The 20,388-nt window shown below is 37.5% G+C and overlaps 1 protein-coding gene across 1 annotated transcript in view; it reads left to right on the plus strand.

Annotated features, from left to right (window-relative positions):
- Positions 1–20,388, plus strand: part of SPOCK1 (SPARC (osteonectin), cwcv and kazal like domains proteoglycan 1) — a 291,321-nt gene that overhangs the window by 157,464 nt on the left and 113,469 nt on the right. Inside the window, exon 4 of the mRNA XM_035560636.1 lies at positions 11,824–11,938. Coding sequence (XP_035416529.1) covers positions 11,824–11,938 — 115 coding nt within the window. The remainder of the gene's footprint in view (positions 1–11,823; positions 11,939–20,388) is intronic.

The raw sequence follows: 20,388 nt of genomic DNA on the forward strand, positions 1-20,388 counted from the left end.
TCCTGATCCTAAAGAGAGCAAAGCTTCCACTGGTCTCTGTATCTCCTCATTAAAGCAGAAGCATCTGTAAGAATATGGCCATTTTTAAATTTGCAAGTTCTCTGGTACAGGCACTTATAGTTCTTCACATACAGGTAATGGCTCTTCGAGGATGTTGACATTTCTATGGCATTTTTAAGGCTACCGGTTAATGCCATCAGAGTAAGCTGTAGGTAAACAGCATTTCAGAGGATCAGCACTCTGGGATTTTAAGCATGAAGAAAACTTATTTGAGGTTACTTACAGAAAATAGAGACTACATGATCATTTTATTTCACTACAAAATTATGACAGTCGGCTGCCAGTAAAAATGCAGTCTTCTGTATTTGCGGTTATAAGCCGGCCAAGCTTCCTCTTCAGCTGCATGTAAGTAGTGAGGGTCGGTAAAGCCACTCTAGCCCCAGCCTTTCAGCTTTGTCCTGTTTCATTATAAAACCAAATGATCCAGAAATCCCCCTGAAAATGTAGTTAAGTGATGTGAAATTTAGACACACTAACGAATTACCTGTGGCTGAATTTCAAATCAACCTGTAGCCTGAGAAACAGCTAAATTAATTATCTTGATGCAAAACTCCATAGAGGAGCTCCTGAGACAGTCTACTCACAGGAGGAAAGAAGGATCTTTCTTCTGAAGGATCTTTCTTCTGAAACAATGGTATTGGCACTTTGATGCCGTATTGTTTTGAAGTGTTTGCCAAGCCCTTAAGAAATTTGTTTCTGTGTATTCACATCAGTGCACAGCCATCCGCCTTTAGCAAATACTGAGAGCCCATAGTGAAGGCTGCACACATACTAATGACCATGTCTCATATAGATTCTTCTGTGTTTAAAGAAGCCTATTGTGCCTAATAAATATCTTGACTGTTGTTGACTGTTCGGCTCATATTAAAAGCCCTTATATTGTAGCCTTGCTTTAGAGAAAAAAAAAAATATATATACATATATATATATCAAGATTTGTGGGCCATTTGAAAACCTGTAGGGCATGAAATTGATACTATATGAGGAAGAAGGAAAGGAATTCCCTCATTAGGACTTGCACATTAGTACAAAGGCAGTTGCTGTAGAATCAGAGTTCTCATGGTGTATCCTCATAGCTCATTTATACCAGACATGCACATGCAGTAACGCATTCAGATACTGATATTTTCTTTCATTATGTTTTTGAAAGTCTTCACGTTTTTGTATGCATGTGTATTTTCTAAGAAAGAGCAAAGGACAATTATGTAAGTAGTTGAATTAAATACCCCGAGCTGAAACATCAACTCCCTGCTTCCAAGTTTAACATAATGGTTCTCAAACATTATGGGCAGAATCACTTATTTTTTCTCCTGTGTTGTTCATGTTCAGGTTGTCTGCACTCTGCTCTGGTGTGACTTAGAGTGGGTGAAAAATCTGGGTTAGGTTTTCTTGCAGCAACTCTGTCTTGGAAAGTATTAAGAAATCATCTGGAAAAACAAAACTTAACTTGCCCAAATTATGAATACAAATTCAGTCATCATGATAGATTTTATCTGGACAGATTTTAATGTTTGACTGTCATAAAATCAAGCTGAAATCCTTTTCCAATTCACTGTCAGCCCAAGTAACACTGGGGGTATTGCAAACTACACAGGGGAGGGAGGAAGAATCAGACGGGCAGAAATGTTCCCTCATTGTCATTCTGTCTTACTGTACAGCTTTCTCAGCCCACTTTTTGCTGCAGAGAAAACCTCTTTGTAGTGATGCACCCTTATTAAAATCTCAGTTTGCTGGTTAAAGGCAAATAGGAATATATTCGTCAGAAGAAGCAGTGGGATGGATAAATTGAACTGAAACACAGCTCCCTTAACATCACAGCACATTTATATATACGGAACTGTTTGGGTTTTCTTTTTTTTCTTTTTTTTTTCCCCTGAATATGAAGGTCATAGTTACTCTGTTGCTGTCTTCTGACTGTCATTTTTCAACAAGGATCTTCCTTGAGACTGGAAAAGCATCTGGTATTGTTTGGTTTTCTTTCCATTCTGAGATCCACTGCTTATCCTCTTGGGTTTTCTGTATTTACTGGGAATGGTGAAGCCTAGAAGGGGATAGTGTTTGCTGGTAACATTTACATCTTTTCAGATCAAGACGGAATTAATTAATTTAGAATTATAGTGATAGTTCCTGCTAGTGTCCTCCCCCATCTCCCATCCCCAAACCACTGTAACATTATTTCTTGCTCTTCATGATACACTATCTCAAATTTGGGGCAATGCCTCCAGATAGGTTTACAGATAGATCAGACAAATTGACTCTGGAAATATATTATATATTCCCTGTAAAGATGTAAAACCCAGTTCACAATGCCTAGTTTACTTTATGTGCAAATTATTCAAGGTTACTGATATACATGGTTCCTTTTTATTAGAATTTTATGTTTTATCTTTGTTCTAATAAAAAGTAACATGTACATTGGGAACCCTGAATAATTCAGTGTTACTTCATAACTCAGGAGGCTTGCTCTTTTTGATGGCATTTCTTGCCTAGATGTTCCAGAAAGCAAGCAATTCTCTTATGAACAGTTGTTCCTCTGTTGTAGAAGTATATTTTCGCTACCATGCTGAGTGCAAAGTTACAGAATTTGCTGTTGTATTGCCCGAGGCAACCTGGGCTCTTTTTCAGTGGGAAAAGGACAAAACAACATTTTAGTTATTCCAGACAGTTACTCAAGTGTCCACAAGCAACTGCTCAAACTTTAATTCTTCATAAAGGATCTTTCTTCAGAATTATTTTAGTAAGTATTAGGCAAAGGAAATAGCATTTCTTTTTTATCAGATGATGTCTTCATCAATGTGTAGTTGTTCAGAAACATAAAGAAAAAACAGTAGAAACAACACAATGGTTTGAGTTTTCTTATTTTTTGCCTTCTGCACATGTTGTTCTGCTGGGATGTACAAGTCCTTTAACTTCATATTTTAGATTACTGTCCTACCACGAGATACTTCTAAATTACAATTCTAATGCTCTACCTTGAGACCACTTTCCGTGTTCCAGCCCATTTGACTATGTGCTTTTCCTTTCCTTCCTAAATAAATTAGCTGCTTATTTTACCCTTTCATTCTGTGCACAAAAGTCACCAATCTCCTACTGTTTAGAAACTTTCAGTCTCAAAACTTCTGCCTTTGGCACAGTTGCAGCTATTGCTGGTCAATTCCAGCCGTGTGAGGTTAATTTTTCTAAATGGTTTTGTAGTTGATGAATTTTTGTCTTTATTTGTTTCACATTAGAGCTTCTCTCTTGCACTGTAGAGTGAGCAATGGTATTAGATATTCAGTGATTTTTGCACAAATTGTTTCCATTAAACTCATGGTAGGTGAAGGAATTTCTTTGCTGTATTTATATTGACTGTATTTTAGAACCGTCCAGGATAGGTGTTTGTCCTTTCATTTATTTTCCATCCTAGCCTCTTCTGGATATCACTTTTATGACTAGCTGATTATCCACAGAGGAGCTTGGTCTTTTCCTGCTTAGTTAATCCCTCTCAAAAGCAATAAAAATAACATTAGGCACCAATCTATGAAGTTAGGCAGCCCCTAGATAATTCACACTTCTGTATTTTTTGTGGTACAGATTTCTCAGTTATTGCACAAACCACACATAGTAGCAGCAGCAGTACTTGTTCTGCAGGCTTTTTGTTTGTTTGTTTGCTTCATGTCTCGTGGTTAAAATCCCTATAACATTCTAATTCTAGTGTTTTTTTTCTGACAATAATTTCTTTACTTCTAAACTTGTAAGTCTGTGATTTTTCTATTTTTATCCCTAATCCAGGGGTGTTCTGCAGAATGGTGCCCATCTTGCAAGGTTTCCCACTTGTGGTATCAGGTTGACAGGGACTACTTTCATGTAATAGGACTGAAAATGCTTTTTCCATAATGAAATCAATCTGTCAAATCTCTTATTTTTGTGTTTGTTTTGCTCAGTGCACACTAAAACTAATGTAATATGGAAACAAATCTTCCTCTGTTGATGTAGAAATGATGCTTTGTCCATGTTTCCATGGAGACCATCAGGCTGTCATAAATGAACATGAAACAGCTCTTAGCTCTGCACAATTCGGCTGTTTTAAAATCATTACATTACAAGTCAGTCATATTCTGTGATGCCTTACAAGAGTGTGAGGATGATTTTAAAGACAGGTGGTATTACTATCCCCATTTTAAATGCTGGAAAAGAGAGGGAGACACAGAGTGTCCAACTCATTTATCCCAGGTCATGAAAAAGGCAACGATAGCACCAAGAGCACAACATGAGGGTGTCCTTTCCTTCTTGCACCACTGACTAGGACAGCCACGGCACATTAGCTCATGTCCTAAGAACAAGAGTAAAGTTGGCAGTTCTTCCACGGCATGCTGTTTGAAGGAATGCTATCTGTGATGTACCTTATAAACACAAAATGAGCTCCTGCAGGTTGTACTCAATAGTTGATAATGTTTGGGGCCAAATTCTGTTGCACTTGTCTTAGCAAATAACCAAAGGAACTCAGTGGAACAAGTGGAGTTTTTCTCTTTTCCATGGCTGATCCTCTTATCTAGTTCAATGTTTAAATACAAGTATGTGGAGATAGCCAGGGTGCCTGGCCAGGACCTGCTGTACGTGCACTACACTGATGTTCAGTCTGTCAGCCAACAGCAACCTCAGCAGCCCTTCAGAGAATTCATATCCAGAATTCCTGTTGTGTGCCTCACTCTCTATAATGCTGTGTTAGAAATTAATTGTAATTATGCCTACCAAAATACTGATTCATAAAATCAATAATTTGGTCCTTATTTTCTTCCTGTTTCTTGATGGAATCAGTACTAACCATCATATAATTTTACTTTTGCATTACCTCTAAAAATATATAAGAATTAACATACGTTAGTCATGTTTTCAAATGAGATTTAATAACATAAAATATCTACTGAAGAATGATAAAATTTGATTGGTAGGAGATTTTTCTCTAAGAACACAGCAGTTCTATATCTATATCCAGAGGTATTTATTTCAATTAAATTTGGAGTTGTTTTTTTTTCCTACTCATATAGTTCAAAGAATTGCAAAGCATTATAGTTTTTAATGAAAGTTGTAAGAAGGTTCAGTATCTCAGAAACTAGCTATCTGAATTAAGTCTTGGTAATTTTTTCCCATTATATTATTGCTTCAGTTAAAGCATAAATTACAACTGCTTCAGAACTGTTAAAGGACTTTTTCATGAAATACGATGCAACTCATCAAGCAAATCCAAATATTTATATTCATCTGAAATGGGAGAGGTGTATCTTTAATTATGCATTAATAATTCAAAATATTTTTTTCAGAAGAAGCTATAAACTGTTCTATTTTCATTTGGCCTTGGACTAAAATAATTTGTATTAAATGAAATCCCACTGAATAAATGATTTACTCCAGTGTAACTGAAAGCAGAAATGGTCTAGGTCAGTTTGTGAAATGAATTATATCTGATGTTTCAGAGTTACTGCAGGACTGTCAACTACACGTGTTCAAAAATCTCAAGGTTATTTTAAATACACTTTTTTTTCTTAATAATGATTTGAAGTTTTGCATGGTTTTGATTTTTTTTATTTTTTTTTTAATCTTCAACTGTGTCCTCCCTGCAAGGCAGAAGCAGAGGTTTTCTCCTGTTCTACCAACTACAGATTAGAACAATCTTTTGAAGCTTCCCACTGCCATCCAAGGAAGCTTGACACTGGATCATCCCAGGGGGTTAGGGGACTCCAAGACAAAAGCCATAGATCTGCTCTCATTAAACCTATGCCAAAGCCCTGTGAGTCCCTGAGAATGGGGTTGTTTTTGTACCCTCACTACTTCCTGGAATTAATGATCGAATGACCAATGTCCTTCTGTCTTTGCTTTTTTTAGGTCTGTTTGGCCTTCATCTTACCACTTTGTGCAGGAACATGCTCTCAGCTATGACTCACGCAAGCACAAATTATCATATAGTGAAAGTGCTTGGAATTTAGACAAACATTATGGCACTGATGACAGATTATACTTTATTAAACCAGTGTGAGTGGTCTGTGCTTGCATGTCGGTGGAAGCTCTGCCTTTGAGGCAGGAGAGATGTTTGTGAAAAGTGCACCTGACGCTAGCTGGAAAACAGAGCAAATATATAGAAGGTTTTGACAGCTTTTTTTTTTCTTTTTTTTTTTTCTTTTTTTTTTCCAGTGGATATTTGTATGTGTGTTTGTTTCAGATTCCAAAGAAGGTATTAAAAAGATAAATGCATTAGCTAAACATACCTAAGTATGTGAAACATTAAAAACTTGTCCCAAAGTAGGAAAATATTCGAGATACATTTGCAGTATAGTGAGATATAAATCATAACTATTCATTGCCAGAAATCAAAGTAGGAGCTTCTCTTTTATGACTCTCTAGAAAATCAGCTTTAGTCTTGTACATGTCTCTTTACTAGTTGCTAACCAAATACCTATGTTGATGGTTGTGACTGATAATCACATCCGCTAGTGGGAGTTTATTTCCTTGCTTAAAGTCCTATCTTTTTTTTCTTCACATATTGTCACTGCATCAGATTTCTGTATATTTGTCAAGGAAATTTGTACTACTCAGGTTCTTAACTTTGCGTTGGAAAGGAAATCTGTAGAATCCTTTAAAGCATCTTTTGCCCTGCATGGCCATCAGCAATGTCAAAAGAAATTACATGTCAGGATAAGAAATGATTTTGAAAGTGCCTGTAAAAATGAAAAAAAGATGTTTTTGTCCACTATACCAACATCTTCAACCACTCTAATGTTAGGGTACTCTAAATCAAAACTATACAAAAATACTAGGCAGAGATGGAATAAATGCTGACAGTTTGAGATGTTATTGTTTAACTGCCTAGAGAAATTGCATTTAGTGAAAATAATTCACATACATGTTTGAAACATTCAGGCCTGTGGTAATTAATTTTCAGCAGAATTGATTTCTGTATGCAAATTGCTCTGAGTAATTACATGGAAAGAAAGCAGAGAAAGCATGCAAGAGAGAAAGAGAGACTTCCATATCTGAGCCTGTTAATCGAAGACATGTTCTCGCCTAGACTAGGGGGAGGGTTAACACCAGTTTTCTCTCTAATGAAGCGAAATGATTTATGCCAAGATTTGCAGAAATGGAATAAAAACCATTGGAAATTACTTGTAATTGACGGGGGGGTAGGAAGGGATCATAATCTATTATTAAATACCGTTTTTTAAACCTGAACTATTAACAGTACTGAGAACAAATGTTAGAACCAACTCCAATAAACAAGACAGTCTTAACCATTCGATGTAGTCACATACCAACCTGTAAAACAGGGAAATATTTATTTTCATAAGGTTATCATTAGAAACCTTCTGAATGGCTCTAGAAGTCTGGAAGTCAATCACAGCCTTACTTAGCTGTTTTGCTTATAGAAGGGTGGTAGGGCAATCCCATTGCACTTGTATTAAGTTCCACTGCCAATGTAACCTCAGCATGGGGCTGGTTGAAGTTCACCTCTATAACACTGAAAACCATAGCATGTTCACAGGAAAGCTGAGCACCTTTCACCTGAGTGCTCTTTAAGACAATATATGTGTGGCCATATTCACGTTAAGGAAAAAAAAGCACAAATTCAGCTACTTTAAAGCTGAATAGAAGCTCTAATGCAGGGGGGAAATCTATGGTTTACTTCAAACAGCTGAAACGTTAAAACCAAAACTGCTTTTAGCCATATGTTAGCCATCACATGTTGAAAACATGCTGTTTTCCTAGCAAAAAAAAAGCAAGGGCAAAGGTTGTAGGGATTTTTATTAATACATGCTTAAGCTGGCTGCATGGTTTCTTACACGTTTGCTCTACGACCGCTTTCATGAAGCACATAGTAATTCCTGCAAGTCACTTCTTGGCTGCTTTGATCACGCATTCCCTTTGGCTGTCACCGTGTTACAAGCGGAGACAAGATGCCAGTTTGAAACGTTGCCTCTTAGATCTGAAGTGTGACGCTCGCTGCCATTTGAGCTTTTCACTGGGTGGGAAGGAAGCTGGGTGAGGAGTCAGCCTTCCTCCCCTGCCCAGAGCAGCCTTCACAGCTTTCTCACTGCCAGGCTCTAGCTGCTGCTTGTACAGCCAGGATCTGTGCCTCCCTTCCAATGCTTGTTTGTAGATTATTGCCGGAATCTAGTGCTACATAATAATATTGGCATACACACCTATAATGTAACGCATCATTTAAGTGAGAGACTTAGTTTTAATATCAATCTCTTTTGCCTTAAAATATGCACTAGGATCCCTGCATTGAAGACAGCAGGTCCCATTTTCCAGTTCATCATACCTTTCTCAACAGATGTTCTTCTTTTCTCATATAGTCAAAATGGTTTAAAGGGGATTGCATAAATGCAACTGCTGTTGACATTTCATTATGCAGAAGTATTTTTGTCATTGAGTGATCATAATACTTATTGTCAGGCAATTTCGGGGAGAAAAAAAAAGCACAATATTTACATAATGCCATTTCTTTTCGATTGTAGTTTGTTTCAGCTCTGCTAAACAGCTAAGCTTGAAATTACTCTCTTCCCCCAAACAAATGGTCATAAAAACAAAATCAAGCTCATAAATCTTGCTGTGAACTAGTTGTACAGTTTCTGCAGGATTGCACATCCATTGCTGTAACACACTGAAAGTATTTATTTGTTATCACCCTTTTAAAGTCAAATGTGTGAAAAATAAATTTATTCTTGCGATTGACACATGACCCACAGCAACAGCACAACCTTATACAGCAGCTTTTCCCTGTACTGCCCTTGTTTGAACTAAGGAGTTCCCTCCAAGTCATAAGTCTTCTTTTATAGTGGTAATATATAAAAACATGAAACGTAATAGAAAAGTATCTCAAACAACGTTGTTAGGTCTTTGTCCAATGCTGATTTATATCACTAACTCACAGCCTCTGGTGAAGGGTACATGGAGGGGAGAGGAAACTGTGCACAGTTCATAGGCAAACGTTCTCTGGTCTCCTTTGTGGAAAGAGCAAGGGAAGGGATTTGGGATGCAACTGGTGTCTGGAGTCCTTTCGGTATTGGAAAAAGCTGCCAACATACCATGTGGAGGTTGTTGATGATCTGATGCAATCCTTCATGTTTATTGTTTCCCAATTGTTCTAATATGTCTATGAGCGAACCACAGGAGATTTATAGTTTTAATAGGAAACTCAGGTTGCTATGTGTAATAAACTCTTGACTTAAAAAAAAGGAATGCAAATCTTCTGCCTCTGAATAATAGCAATTCTGATTCTACATCTGCATCTTGTATAAATGGCCTGGGATAGGTTTTGGGTCACTGTGTACAGACGAAAGCCTTTCCCTTTTGCCGTGCAATGAGCTGACCTATAAAGCTAACAGACCAAGAGGGTACAATTTCCTACAAATTGCAGTAACCATTGAAGCAGAAAATTTAGCCATTCTAAACATTTCTTCACTTGTGCTCTTCCAGACAGGAAGAAACTTCAGAGTTCAGGATACTGGGACAGTTAGCTAGAAAACAAATGTCAGTAGCAGAAGCATCTCAGTGATGAACAGTAAGACTTTTGAGCCAAGATAAATAAGCCAGGAATTTTCACGGAATGAAAAACTTCTGAAAATGTTCATACTGAGAGACATGCAGTATTATATTTCCCTGTATTTCAGCCAGCCATCTCCTGGGATGGATATATTTAAGAAATATTTAAGAAATTGTTTCTTTTTTAAAGTTCTCTCCATAGCGCTTGTATTACTAAGCAGTGGAGCAGCCTTCCAAACTTACTTAAAATGTTGAAAAACTTTGCAGGCATATAAATCCCTTTTTTGACCTTTTGTGTTCAGATAGATCGCATACTGGAAAAAAAAATCAAGAAGTAATAATCCAGATTGTGGGTTTTTTTTGCTGTCTTCTGGCAAAGCCCGCAGCTTTGCTTGTATTTAACAAACTTCCTCCTACTATCTTGAACCGGCTGTTTGTAATGAATAATTAATTACACTTCTATAGTTTGTTCCATTTAAGGATCTTTATGAGTTTTTCCACCATGAATGAAATAATTTACACTACACACAAGTGCTTAAATGCTTTATTTATTATTATTGCCGGTATTATTATTCTTTTCAAGTTTCAGAAGTAAGACACTGAGGTAGAGAGTCTTTGAGGCCTGGTTTAAAAGGAAATAGCTACTGGAATTTCTAACCATATCCTGTCACATTCCTGTGCTTCATACTGTTGACCATTCGACAATACTTGTCTTTTTGAACAGGCCATTTCTTGCAAATATTTCAAAGGGTTTTTTTGTTTGTTTGTTTTTTGTTGTTTTTTTTTGTTGTTGTTTTTTAACAATAATATATTGTGTGGTGCTTTTTCAGAATATACATACTTCAGGAGTGTATGCATTTTTGTTGCCTTAGAAGGTCTAAGGAGTTCAAGAAATTGATATAATTCTTCAATTAGAGAAAAATTTAGTATGAAAAAATTCTTATTCTCTTATTTATGCCAAACTTTATTTGACTTTCAAAACTGAGTATATATATATATATATACCATACCTATCCTATCACACCATGGGCATTGCTTGTAGGACATTCAAACATCCTGGCAGAGTTTTGTTGAAAAATTCATGTGTACCAGTGATGCACAACTGCCCATCATAAACGTGTAATGGGTGTTTATGTGGTAAAATCTTGTAGCTCTGGCTGCTTAAACCAACACAGAACAGCTGCAACACTTCAGCACTGCAGGAAAAAGAGACGAATCCCATGCTTATTGGAAGTACATTTACCGTCACATAAAAAAATTTGGTGCTTAGCAAACTGAAACTTCTTGTACTTTAAATAGTATGCTTTAAAAGTTTCCCTTTTCATTTGGTAAAAGTGAGAAGTTCAGTTACCATAATTTGCAGTGAGATCTTTACACGGTCCCAAAAATTAATCTAAGAGTTGCCCAATTCTAAAAATTGCCCGTATGTGGGGAGGAAGGGGGAAGGTAAAACAGGGGATTTAAGGACAGCTTAAAGAGGAACAGAAATTCAAATCTGTGGCAAAATAATATTAAAAAAAAAAAAACTTATCTAAAAATCATTGTTAAACAAAGGTGAAAATTCTATTTATGGCTGTAACTTCACTTCTGAGTATTCACATAACCATTTTTTGAGTATTTGTAATTCATCCTGGCAGATATGTCTTATTGCTGATCTTTAGAAGCATCCTTTTGTTAGAGAATAAATTTAGATAGATAGACTTTCAAATAGAACTTGATTGCAGAAAAGTATTTATAAGAGATTTTCTCTGGTGGGATCAGTGCTCTAATTGGAGTGATATCCAGCATAGCACTGTATCACTCCTCTTTTTTCATTTGAAAGATTACCAAATCACCACTTATTTAAGGAATTAGTCTGTAGAAACTTGGCAGGAGCAGCTAGTCTTGCACATAGGCAGGACAACAAATGTGTCTGCTTCTATAGGGACCAAGAGGCTGCTCCGGAGGCTGTTCCAGTGCCTAGAGCACCAGCACTTCTTCCTAACATAAAATGTCTAATATTAATTTGAATGCCAAGCTAGACTCAGAACACTGTTCAGTAATAAGAATCTTTAAGCACTACATCTACCCTTCTACTTAAACATCTCTAACTCGCAGTCTGCAAACAATGGCACATACCACAAAGTGGCAAAGTATTTATTCATGCAGATATGGGAATATTCGTTCCAACCACTTGTCAAGTCAGACATGAGATAACTTCATATGCATATCTAACTTTCTTTTTTGTTGTTTGTTTTTTTATAGCTCTTGATCCATCCAAAGATCCGTGTCTGAAGGTGAAGTGCAGCCCCCATAAAGTGTGTGTCACTCATGACTATGAAACTGCTATTTGTGTAAGCCGCAAGCAGCTGGTACACAGGTAAGGAAACTTTGTTATTTTAGGGTTTTGTGACTTCGTAAGTCAAGACCCAGAATAAAACTGAAGCAGTAAGTCCTTCCATCTTGCCAACAATTGTCAAACAAAATCTGTACTGCTGTAATGGGCAACTGTGCTTGGTGTGTCTGTGTTTTAAGAAAAATATGTTTTGTTGCTTTTAGTACATTTGAGTAAATAATTTAGGAACTTTCTTCCAATGTCTTTCCCTGTTCAGTAGGGAAGCAAAAATTTGCCCGGAACAACTCACATCCCTAAGTGTCATTGTCAGCTAAGGTTGCACTTCCGTAAGTCTTTGAGCCAAACTAAATTCAGGATGATTTGATTCCCCTGTGCCAGTACTACATCTTCTCTTACCATACCACTACTTGGCTGAGGAAGTTAATCCAGTGGAAATGGATATATATATATATATATATATATATATATATATATATATCCCTTGATTTATAATACAAAATTAATGGTGTAATGTGCATGAGGCAGTACATTTAATCTTCAGTTTTCAGTGTGGAATGAACCCTGGAAGGAGTTTAGGGGTATGGCTATGTGCAATGCTTACATTGTAATGACATTTTTTGGCATTATGTAGCTTACATTTTCAAGTTGGGATAGATTTAAAGCACCTGCATTGTATGGTAGTCTTCATGATATATAGATATAGATGTTGAGCCAAATGCTTTCTGAGCTATTTTCAGTATTTGATGTCCCAGAAGCGATCAAAATGGTAGAGTAATGGTACAGAGGAGGAGCTGAAAATCCCTCTTTTCCAGAAACCAGGCTGTGTTTCATGTGATCTCTCTATGATTCCTCCGCTGCCTGCAGCTATTTCAGATAACCTTTGAGTAGCACTGTGACTATGGAGATGAATAAAAAAGTATAGAAAACTTACTTTGAAAATTCTCCGAACAATTTCCAACAAGTTTTGTAATGCTGAAAGAACTACTGCTGATGTGTGAGAGTAGCACATACGTCCCCAAGTGTTTTTATTCTCAAAATATCCAGCTACCATTGCCTCAAAGGGTCGACATGTCAATGAGGTAAGTAACCAGGCCAAATTCTCTCCTGATTTGAATCAGTGGAGTGACACCACTGATGGCTTTCATCTTCAGTCCCACAACGCTGTGTGCTTTTTTCAGTTCCTGACCTGAATACTGTTTTATATATGGCACAAGTCATATTTAAGGCTGTGTTAATCAGGAGTAAATTGCAAGAGGTGGAGTTGCATCTATTTAAAAACAGTGAAAGCCTGAATACATTAAAGTGGGCGCATGTGTTGTATGACCCATTAAATAAAACAGCACCATTGTGATTGCTTTGCGCATCCACTGTACATTTGGGTGTGCTCAGAAGGATTTTCCATTTCATGCATCATTATCAACTTGCTGTAGCGGCTTTACAAAGCATGTAGGCTCAGCAAAAAGTAATCATGAGAGCAACCTCTTGCGTTATTGCTGAGACTTCCAGACGGAGCTACACCGATTTGCATCACCTGATTAACTGGCCCTCTGAATAGTTGCAGCACAAGGATACTATTTCTCCAGGCATAGTGTAGCTAACTTTGAAATCACCAGTGACAACACAATGCAATTGCAGTTTCATTTTCTTTGTGCTAGAATGCACACTTTTTAAACCACTTCAGGAATACAATAATAGTGTATAAAATTGAGTTAAATGGATACTTGTTATTGTACACAGACTCAGACTGACTCCACGACACCTCCCATCCAGTAAGGCTTTAAGGCATAGCTCACCATCTCTCACATCTGGCAGCGTGAATGTCACATATTTCACAAACTGTGTCATGGCTTTGGAGCTGCCAAAGTTGAACCTGCTGATCTGGTCCCCCAGCTGGCAGGGCACATAGTTCGGGTCCACGGGAGAGCAGCTCACAGTGCACAGAGGTTGAATTGTGGGCTGCCCCAGCGGTGCCAGGAGCTGGCAAGGGGTCATATGCCCCAGGGACAGCCGGACCCCTCCTGTGCAGCCTCCTCCTTCCCTCTCCTCCTCATGCACTTGAAGTGCAGCCCTGGGTCTTCAAGGCTGGGGAGAAGGTGTCTGAGAGGCATTCCAGACAGACAATAACATTTTGTCAGCACATCCCCTAAGGCATTTGCAGTACAAATTGGTGACGACATTAAGAGAAAAGGCAAGACTGAGCAGTGATTGAAGAGTGTGTAGAAGATAAATTTGAAGGAATCCTCTTATATGCTTAATAGCCCTTGGATTAATGGTAGAGCCTTATGAAATCTTTTATGTGGATTAAAACCTCTTTCAATTTGGACATGATCTATGAGGAAGTCTTTATTAGTTCAGTTTTGCATGAAATGTAGTAGTTAATATCTCTCAAAGATTTCTCATACATTTGTAGTCCTGTAAACCTTCACGCCATTTGTCTCTGCTGGTTCTGCTAGTATAGCTGACGGTAAAGAAGGATGTCTTGGGGTTTTTTGGAAAGACCAGAGCGAGCAGAGAGAATTGATGAAAAAATAATGGCCAAAGTAACATGTCCATGGTTTACTGTTTTGTTCAGTCCATTTATCTGGCAATCACCAATTAGTTCATCGCCACAGTGCACGTCACTCACAAAGGTAATCATGCAGTGTCTCTGCTTCTCTGCTGTGACATAGAAATACAGCTATTTACTCAGTATTTCTTCAGTCCTTTTGAAGCTACTGCTGCTGACAAAAGAGGCCACTACTAAGTTCCTCACTTTTTTCTTTTCTTTTTTTTTTTTTTTTTTTTAAGATCTGGACCTGTTCCCAGATAAAACATCTGTTCTTCTAAATTACGCATCAAAGCCTTGGTCTGACCAACATGGCAGTCATTGTTGGCAGCTACACGTAGCTGCGATGAGCAGGCATATCTCCCAGTTTTTCTGTACAGTGCCTGCTGTTGATACTCCATTTCTGATTAGGAAGGACGCTGTTGAAAACAAGTCCAGTTAAACATCCCCATACATGAAACCGAGCATTTTTTATCACAGCTGTTCTGTGTGCTGATTGTGTGCTTTAAGTTGTATCCAAAAGAGAATTCAGGAGTGAAGGAAATTAATAATTGCAAGAATGTCAGCGACCCCCCCCTGCTTTCACAAACTGCTTGGGAATATTACAGCAAAATCTTTGACCACAACCAAGGCACTTTTAGGTATTTACAGGAAAGCTATGCACGTAAGCAGGAATTTTAAACAGCACTATTCCTCAACGTCTCTATATTAGAAGAACAGTTACCTTTTAAACTGCACTAAATATAGAGCCTATAAACCCTGACTCTGTTGGTTTGATCTGCTCTCTGACTCATGCTTGTCTCTGTTTCTCTTGCTGGCTTTCATGCTCTGCCAGCGCTGCTAAATGCTAACGAGGTGTTGGCACAACACCAGGCGCTCTTCTGGGGGTGATGTCTGCCCGTGCTGAAAGCCTGACTCCCACGTTTTCAGCTGCCTGACCAATGGCGGGGAGGGTTTGTTCCTAAGCTCGTGATGTTTAATTCTAAATGATTTATGTGGTAACGTGTATCAAAGCCTGAATGCGTGAGAAATCCATATGATGTGTTGTAACAGAATCAAACCGGGGAGGTGATTAATTAGCTTGGGATCTACTAATAACATCGGTTTGTTCCCCATTTAGCCTTGCTGTGTTTGTAGCTTTTTTCTTTTTTCTTTTTTCTTTATTTTTTTCATTTTCTTGCTGATTCAGGATGTAATTGTTGTTGATTTGTTTCTTAAGTACAGTTCAGGAAAAAAGCATATCCCAGAGGGAACTTTAAAAAATAACATTGTTCAGCTTCTTGTTGGTATATTTATCAGTGTTAATTGTATGTGTTTTACTGGGCATTTTCTTAAAAGGGCTACCACAAGCAGCAAGACAGAGAACTCAGACAACAATAGGGCAAGAGCACTCTGTAGTTTATTCATTTTTTTGTCTTTCTTTTTCTCCATGGAGACTATCCGACTAGCTTCTCTAGTATGATTTTATTACTTCATAAAGTTTTCAAAGCGAAGTGTGACTATTTCCAACTTCTCTGTAAAACCCTTCTTTCCTTTCAGTTTATGCTAAAATGGACAAGGAATGGATGTGGCTCCCTGAGGGATTATTCTCCTCCATTTGGTTGAAACCTTGACACTTTGTAGTAAACTGGCAGATGCAAGAAAGGCAAAATTATGCAGAACATTTGGAAAATCTGCCATAAAAATACTGTTCTTTCAATTATTATTAAACCTTAGCTGATGAAAATGCAGTTATTTTCGGTGGTGCTGCAGCAGAACGCAGTACGTTCATCCATCTTGGGTAGGCAGCATGCCAAAATCTGTGTTCTGGTACACTGAGTCCTTCCTAGAGTAACAAGGCTCCACAACAAGCAATCCATAACTTTAATGATGAGATGTGGGACTCCACACAATAATTTAGGATAATACCTCTCTATAATAAAATCATTATGAAGATTAAATTGTTAACGTATGCACTGGACACAGAAAACATAAATATCCAAATTATTTTTCATATCCCCAGAGTTTTTTTCAAGTTCTGGGATGAATTTGCAGTTGTGAGGTAATTTTAACTGCAGATATTTTTATGAGCACTAAATGTATTCTTTTGTTGATTAACATTTTCAGAATTAATGGAAGAAAACTGTCCAGTTCAGAATGAAAATAAAAATTTTGATTGTTTTAGGGAAAAAAAAAAAAAACTCACCACTTCAAATATGTTAATTTTTTTTTTCCTATGTAATGATGTAACAATAGTTACTTTTCTCTGCAAACTGTTTTGGAGTCACTAAATCTGATTTTCCCTTAAAAAAAAAAATAAGGAAGAAAGATTTTTTTCATGCAAGATTTTTTTCATGCAAGATGTTTTATCTTTAATGCTGAACATTGATTTCTGTAATCTACTGGCATAGATTTTTGCTTCAGAAGAAATAGCGTTGAAATATTTGATTAAACACACGCTCATAAAAAACAACAGATTGCATTAGTTGTTTTTTTCAACAAATATATTGTACTGGGCAAAATGCCAAAATTTAGCCTTATTATTCCAAGGGTACCTCTGACAGAATCTTGGAAAATTAATTTAATCCTCTATGAATGCAAGTTCTAGACATGAACAGAATGGAGTAAACAGTTTTGTGTTTTTTTTTCTTTTGTCATCTGTAAACTGTAGTGCATTACTCTGTAAAGACTATTATTCTGTCTAAGGTCTAATATCTAATCACTCATGGTACATTGCACAGTTTAAGTGTAGCTCATGGTGTTTGTCCAGAAAAATAAATGAGAATCTAGGAAAATCAAAGACTGGGGCCTTTGAGGTCAAAGCAAAGTACATCGCATAATGTGACGTGCAAGTGATGTGTGCAAGTCTTTAGCAAAAACTTGAAAGCTTTTTAAAATATTTCACCTCTGGACTGCCTGACAACAAAGGCAGGCTTATGTCTTGGTTTATGCAGCAGACAAGTAACAGACACACAGAAATTGGGAATGTTTGTTTTTCTTATGCAGGCTAAGTTGCCTTTTAATAAGCCAGAGAGCACATGGTATGATGTACCATCAGTCTACAAGTGCTCAGGGGGATCACTGAATATTAAGAGAGAACAGCATAGGAGTGTGGCACTAACCTTTATTTCCTCTAACAGTTATTTTTAAATTTTTGATTATGAAAATCATGATTTAAGCATCAACTCCCAGAGGTCAACAGCTTTTCCTCCTAGACAGTCTCCATCTTTAACAGCCTGGGATTCAGTCCAAGGATGCTTAAATATTGGCAGAGCATTCGCTAGTTTTAAAAGCAGATATTACTCTACTGAACAGGATAATCTGTAAACTGTAGGTCTCATTCTCCAAGTGGTCCATTTCTCAGTTTCAGCTGTGCCTAAGGTAAATTGCTTTTAACTAAAGAGACCATAGGGAGAGTCTGTGGAGGGACTGGCTTTCATCAGTCAGGATGATAGGAGCTAGTTCTGTTCTGAATCGTGAGAGTGACTTACTTGCCGCCAGCAGTTTCTGTACAAAACTCCTTCAGGTGACTCTGTTCTGGAGGAAGCTGTCAGTGATCTCTCCCCTTAACAGACAAGACTTTGTGTACCTTTTCGGCTGTATTCTGGCTTTCTTCAGCTCTCGATAAGCTGTTGAGTTTGGTGCATTTCAAAACTCAGAGGTAAAAGTAAAACTCCTGAACATAAGCCAATGTTTTGAAAGAATGGCTACATATAGAGAGATCCACTTTCCTTGACTTTAAGTATTTCATTCATCTTTGAAACCGAATTCAAATGTGTTTCCTGACTCAAAACAAAAAGTGCTGAAGGGGCAAAGCATTTTCCATGTTTTGCATCATACATTTTGGCATTTCCATGCATTTTCAGACTTTCACAGAAAATTGCAGGCATGCTAAAGTATGTTCAGGCAGCGTACAGATATCTCCCATGGAAATTGCTCAACACCTGACAAGAGGATTGTCACCAATAGCCTAGATGTGAAACTTTCTGCATCATGAGGCCAATTAGCCACTCACTTCTCTCCCCAGAATGGGTAACTCATTGCTAGTCATGCTTCATCAGCTTTAGAGCTCATTAGAGTAGTGCAAGGTGACTGTCTCCTATTGGACATGAGAAATTTTTGAAATATATGGTAGTGCACAGCTCTTTTATAATGGATTTTAGAGAGTGTAGTCCTCATCTTTTCTGCTTTGGCGATAGCACTTGTTCCTGCTATCAACAGGGGATTTACTGTATTTTATTCACAGTCACCAAGCACCTGGCTGCTGAGGTGAATGTCTTACTGCTAAGGTCATTGTCTTTGACTCTGCGGCTCCTATCATGCTGTGTTCTACTTTACTGTGAGGATGCTGCAAGCATAGAAGGAAATACAATGGTTATTGAGACATTCTCCTGCTGCATAACTGCTTTTAGACCAATATGAGAGCAATTGCTAAAAAGCACACCAATACCTCGGGATACCTCTGCTATCATCAGAAAGTTATTATGTTGAAGAGAATAAGAAAATAACCAATTGTCTTCTGCACTTTAATTGACGTTGGTAAATATTTTACTTTGTGCATTCAAAGGCAATATTTTTGGATGGGTTGAGTTTTCCTTTATAATATTCCTCCTCATAATAGTCCCTTTTAGCAGTATATAAAGATGGACCAGAAGTGACTTCTTGGTTCATTAAGTCCCCCTGCAGCAGTATCATACAAACCTTTTCATTAGCCTACCAATTTCTGTCTTAAAGTGTATTGCCCCCTCCACTCCAGCTGGACGAATCCTTAGCATCTCAACCCTTCTGGTTAGAAGCCTGCTAATTTTTAGCCTAAATTTATTCAAAGCGAACTAAAAATTATTTTATTTTATTTATTTTATTTTATTTTATTTTATTTTAATTTCTTTTTTCGGGTGGTCCTGTGTGGAACCAGGAGTTGGATCCGATGATCCTTGTGGGTCCCTTCCAACTCAGATATTCTATGAAAGGCTTCAGAAAATCTCAAGCTTTAACTGAGTTTTTCTAAAGGTTCAATCTGAGCTATCTGTGAGATACCTGGAGGAAGGCTGAGTTAAAAGTTCGATCACCTCCTCCATGGCATTTGTCTATTCCTGACTCAGATTGTCAGCTATTGACAGCATATAAGGGGCATCGGCGTTTTGTCTGGAAAGCTCCTTGCACAGTCTAAAGCGAGTAAGGAATGAAAACAGTAATTGGTATAAATGCCATCTGTTTGGTAAATGTCAAGAGATTTGCCAACAAATGAATAATGAACAAATGAATAAAGATTGATGGCGCTCACTGCATGTGTATCCTGGCCCTGTAAAAATATATGTTAGGCTTGCATATGGAGTAGCGAGGCAGTTCTTGGATTTTCAATACTTGTTTAAACAACCGTAACACATCATCATTATCACTATTATGAAAAATCTAACAGGTAGGTATATTCAGATGTGGGACCCAAGAGGACAGTTGTATAGAATCTCCACATATCTGTCATTGGTACCACAGTTGACCATTAACCTTGTAGGTCCTTAATAACCTTGTTATTGCCTTGAGCTGTTGGCTGACTTTCTTTATGACTACATCAATCCTCATGGTACCTGGAATCTGCAGTCCTTCTGGGTATACCGTAGCCTAGTAGGTTAAGGTTACCATACCCCAGTAGTTTATATTTCCTGACTCAAGCTCTCTCTATTTTCTATATGCTAAAAATCTTAACCACAGAAATCCTGGAAGCAAATCTGTAATACTTAATGGATGTCTGTAGCTTTTCTGTCCCTGTCCCTTTTTAACTGTCCCTGTCTTAAATCTGTTGAGTTATCCAGTCAATCAGAAATTATTATTTAATGTTTACAAATGACCTCCAATGCTTTCAAAATTATTCCCTATTTATACAATAATCTATTTACTGAAGATTCTAAATTTATTGCTGTTTTTTTTTTTCTGTAGAAGCCCTAGGACATGA

The sequence above is a fragment of the Cygnus atratus genome, chromosome 14 (assembly GCF_013377495.2).
Source record: "Cygnus atratus isolate AKBS03 ecotype Queensland, Australia chromosome 14, CAtr_DNAZoo_HiC_assembly, whole genome shotgun sequence".
NCBI classification, from domain to species: domain Eukaryota; kingdom Metazoa; phylum Chordata; class Aves; order Anseriformes; family Anatidae; genus Cygnus; species Cygnus atratus.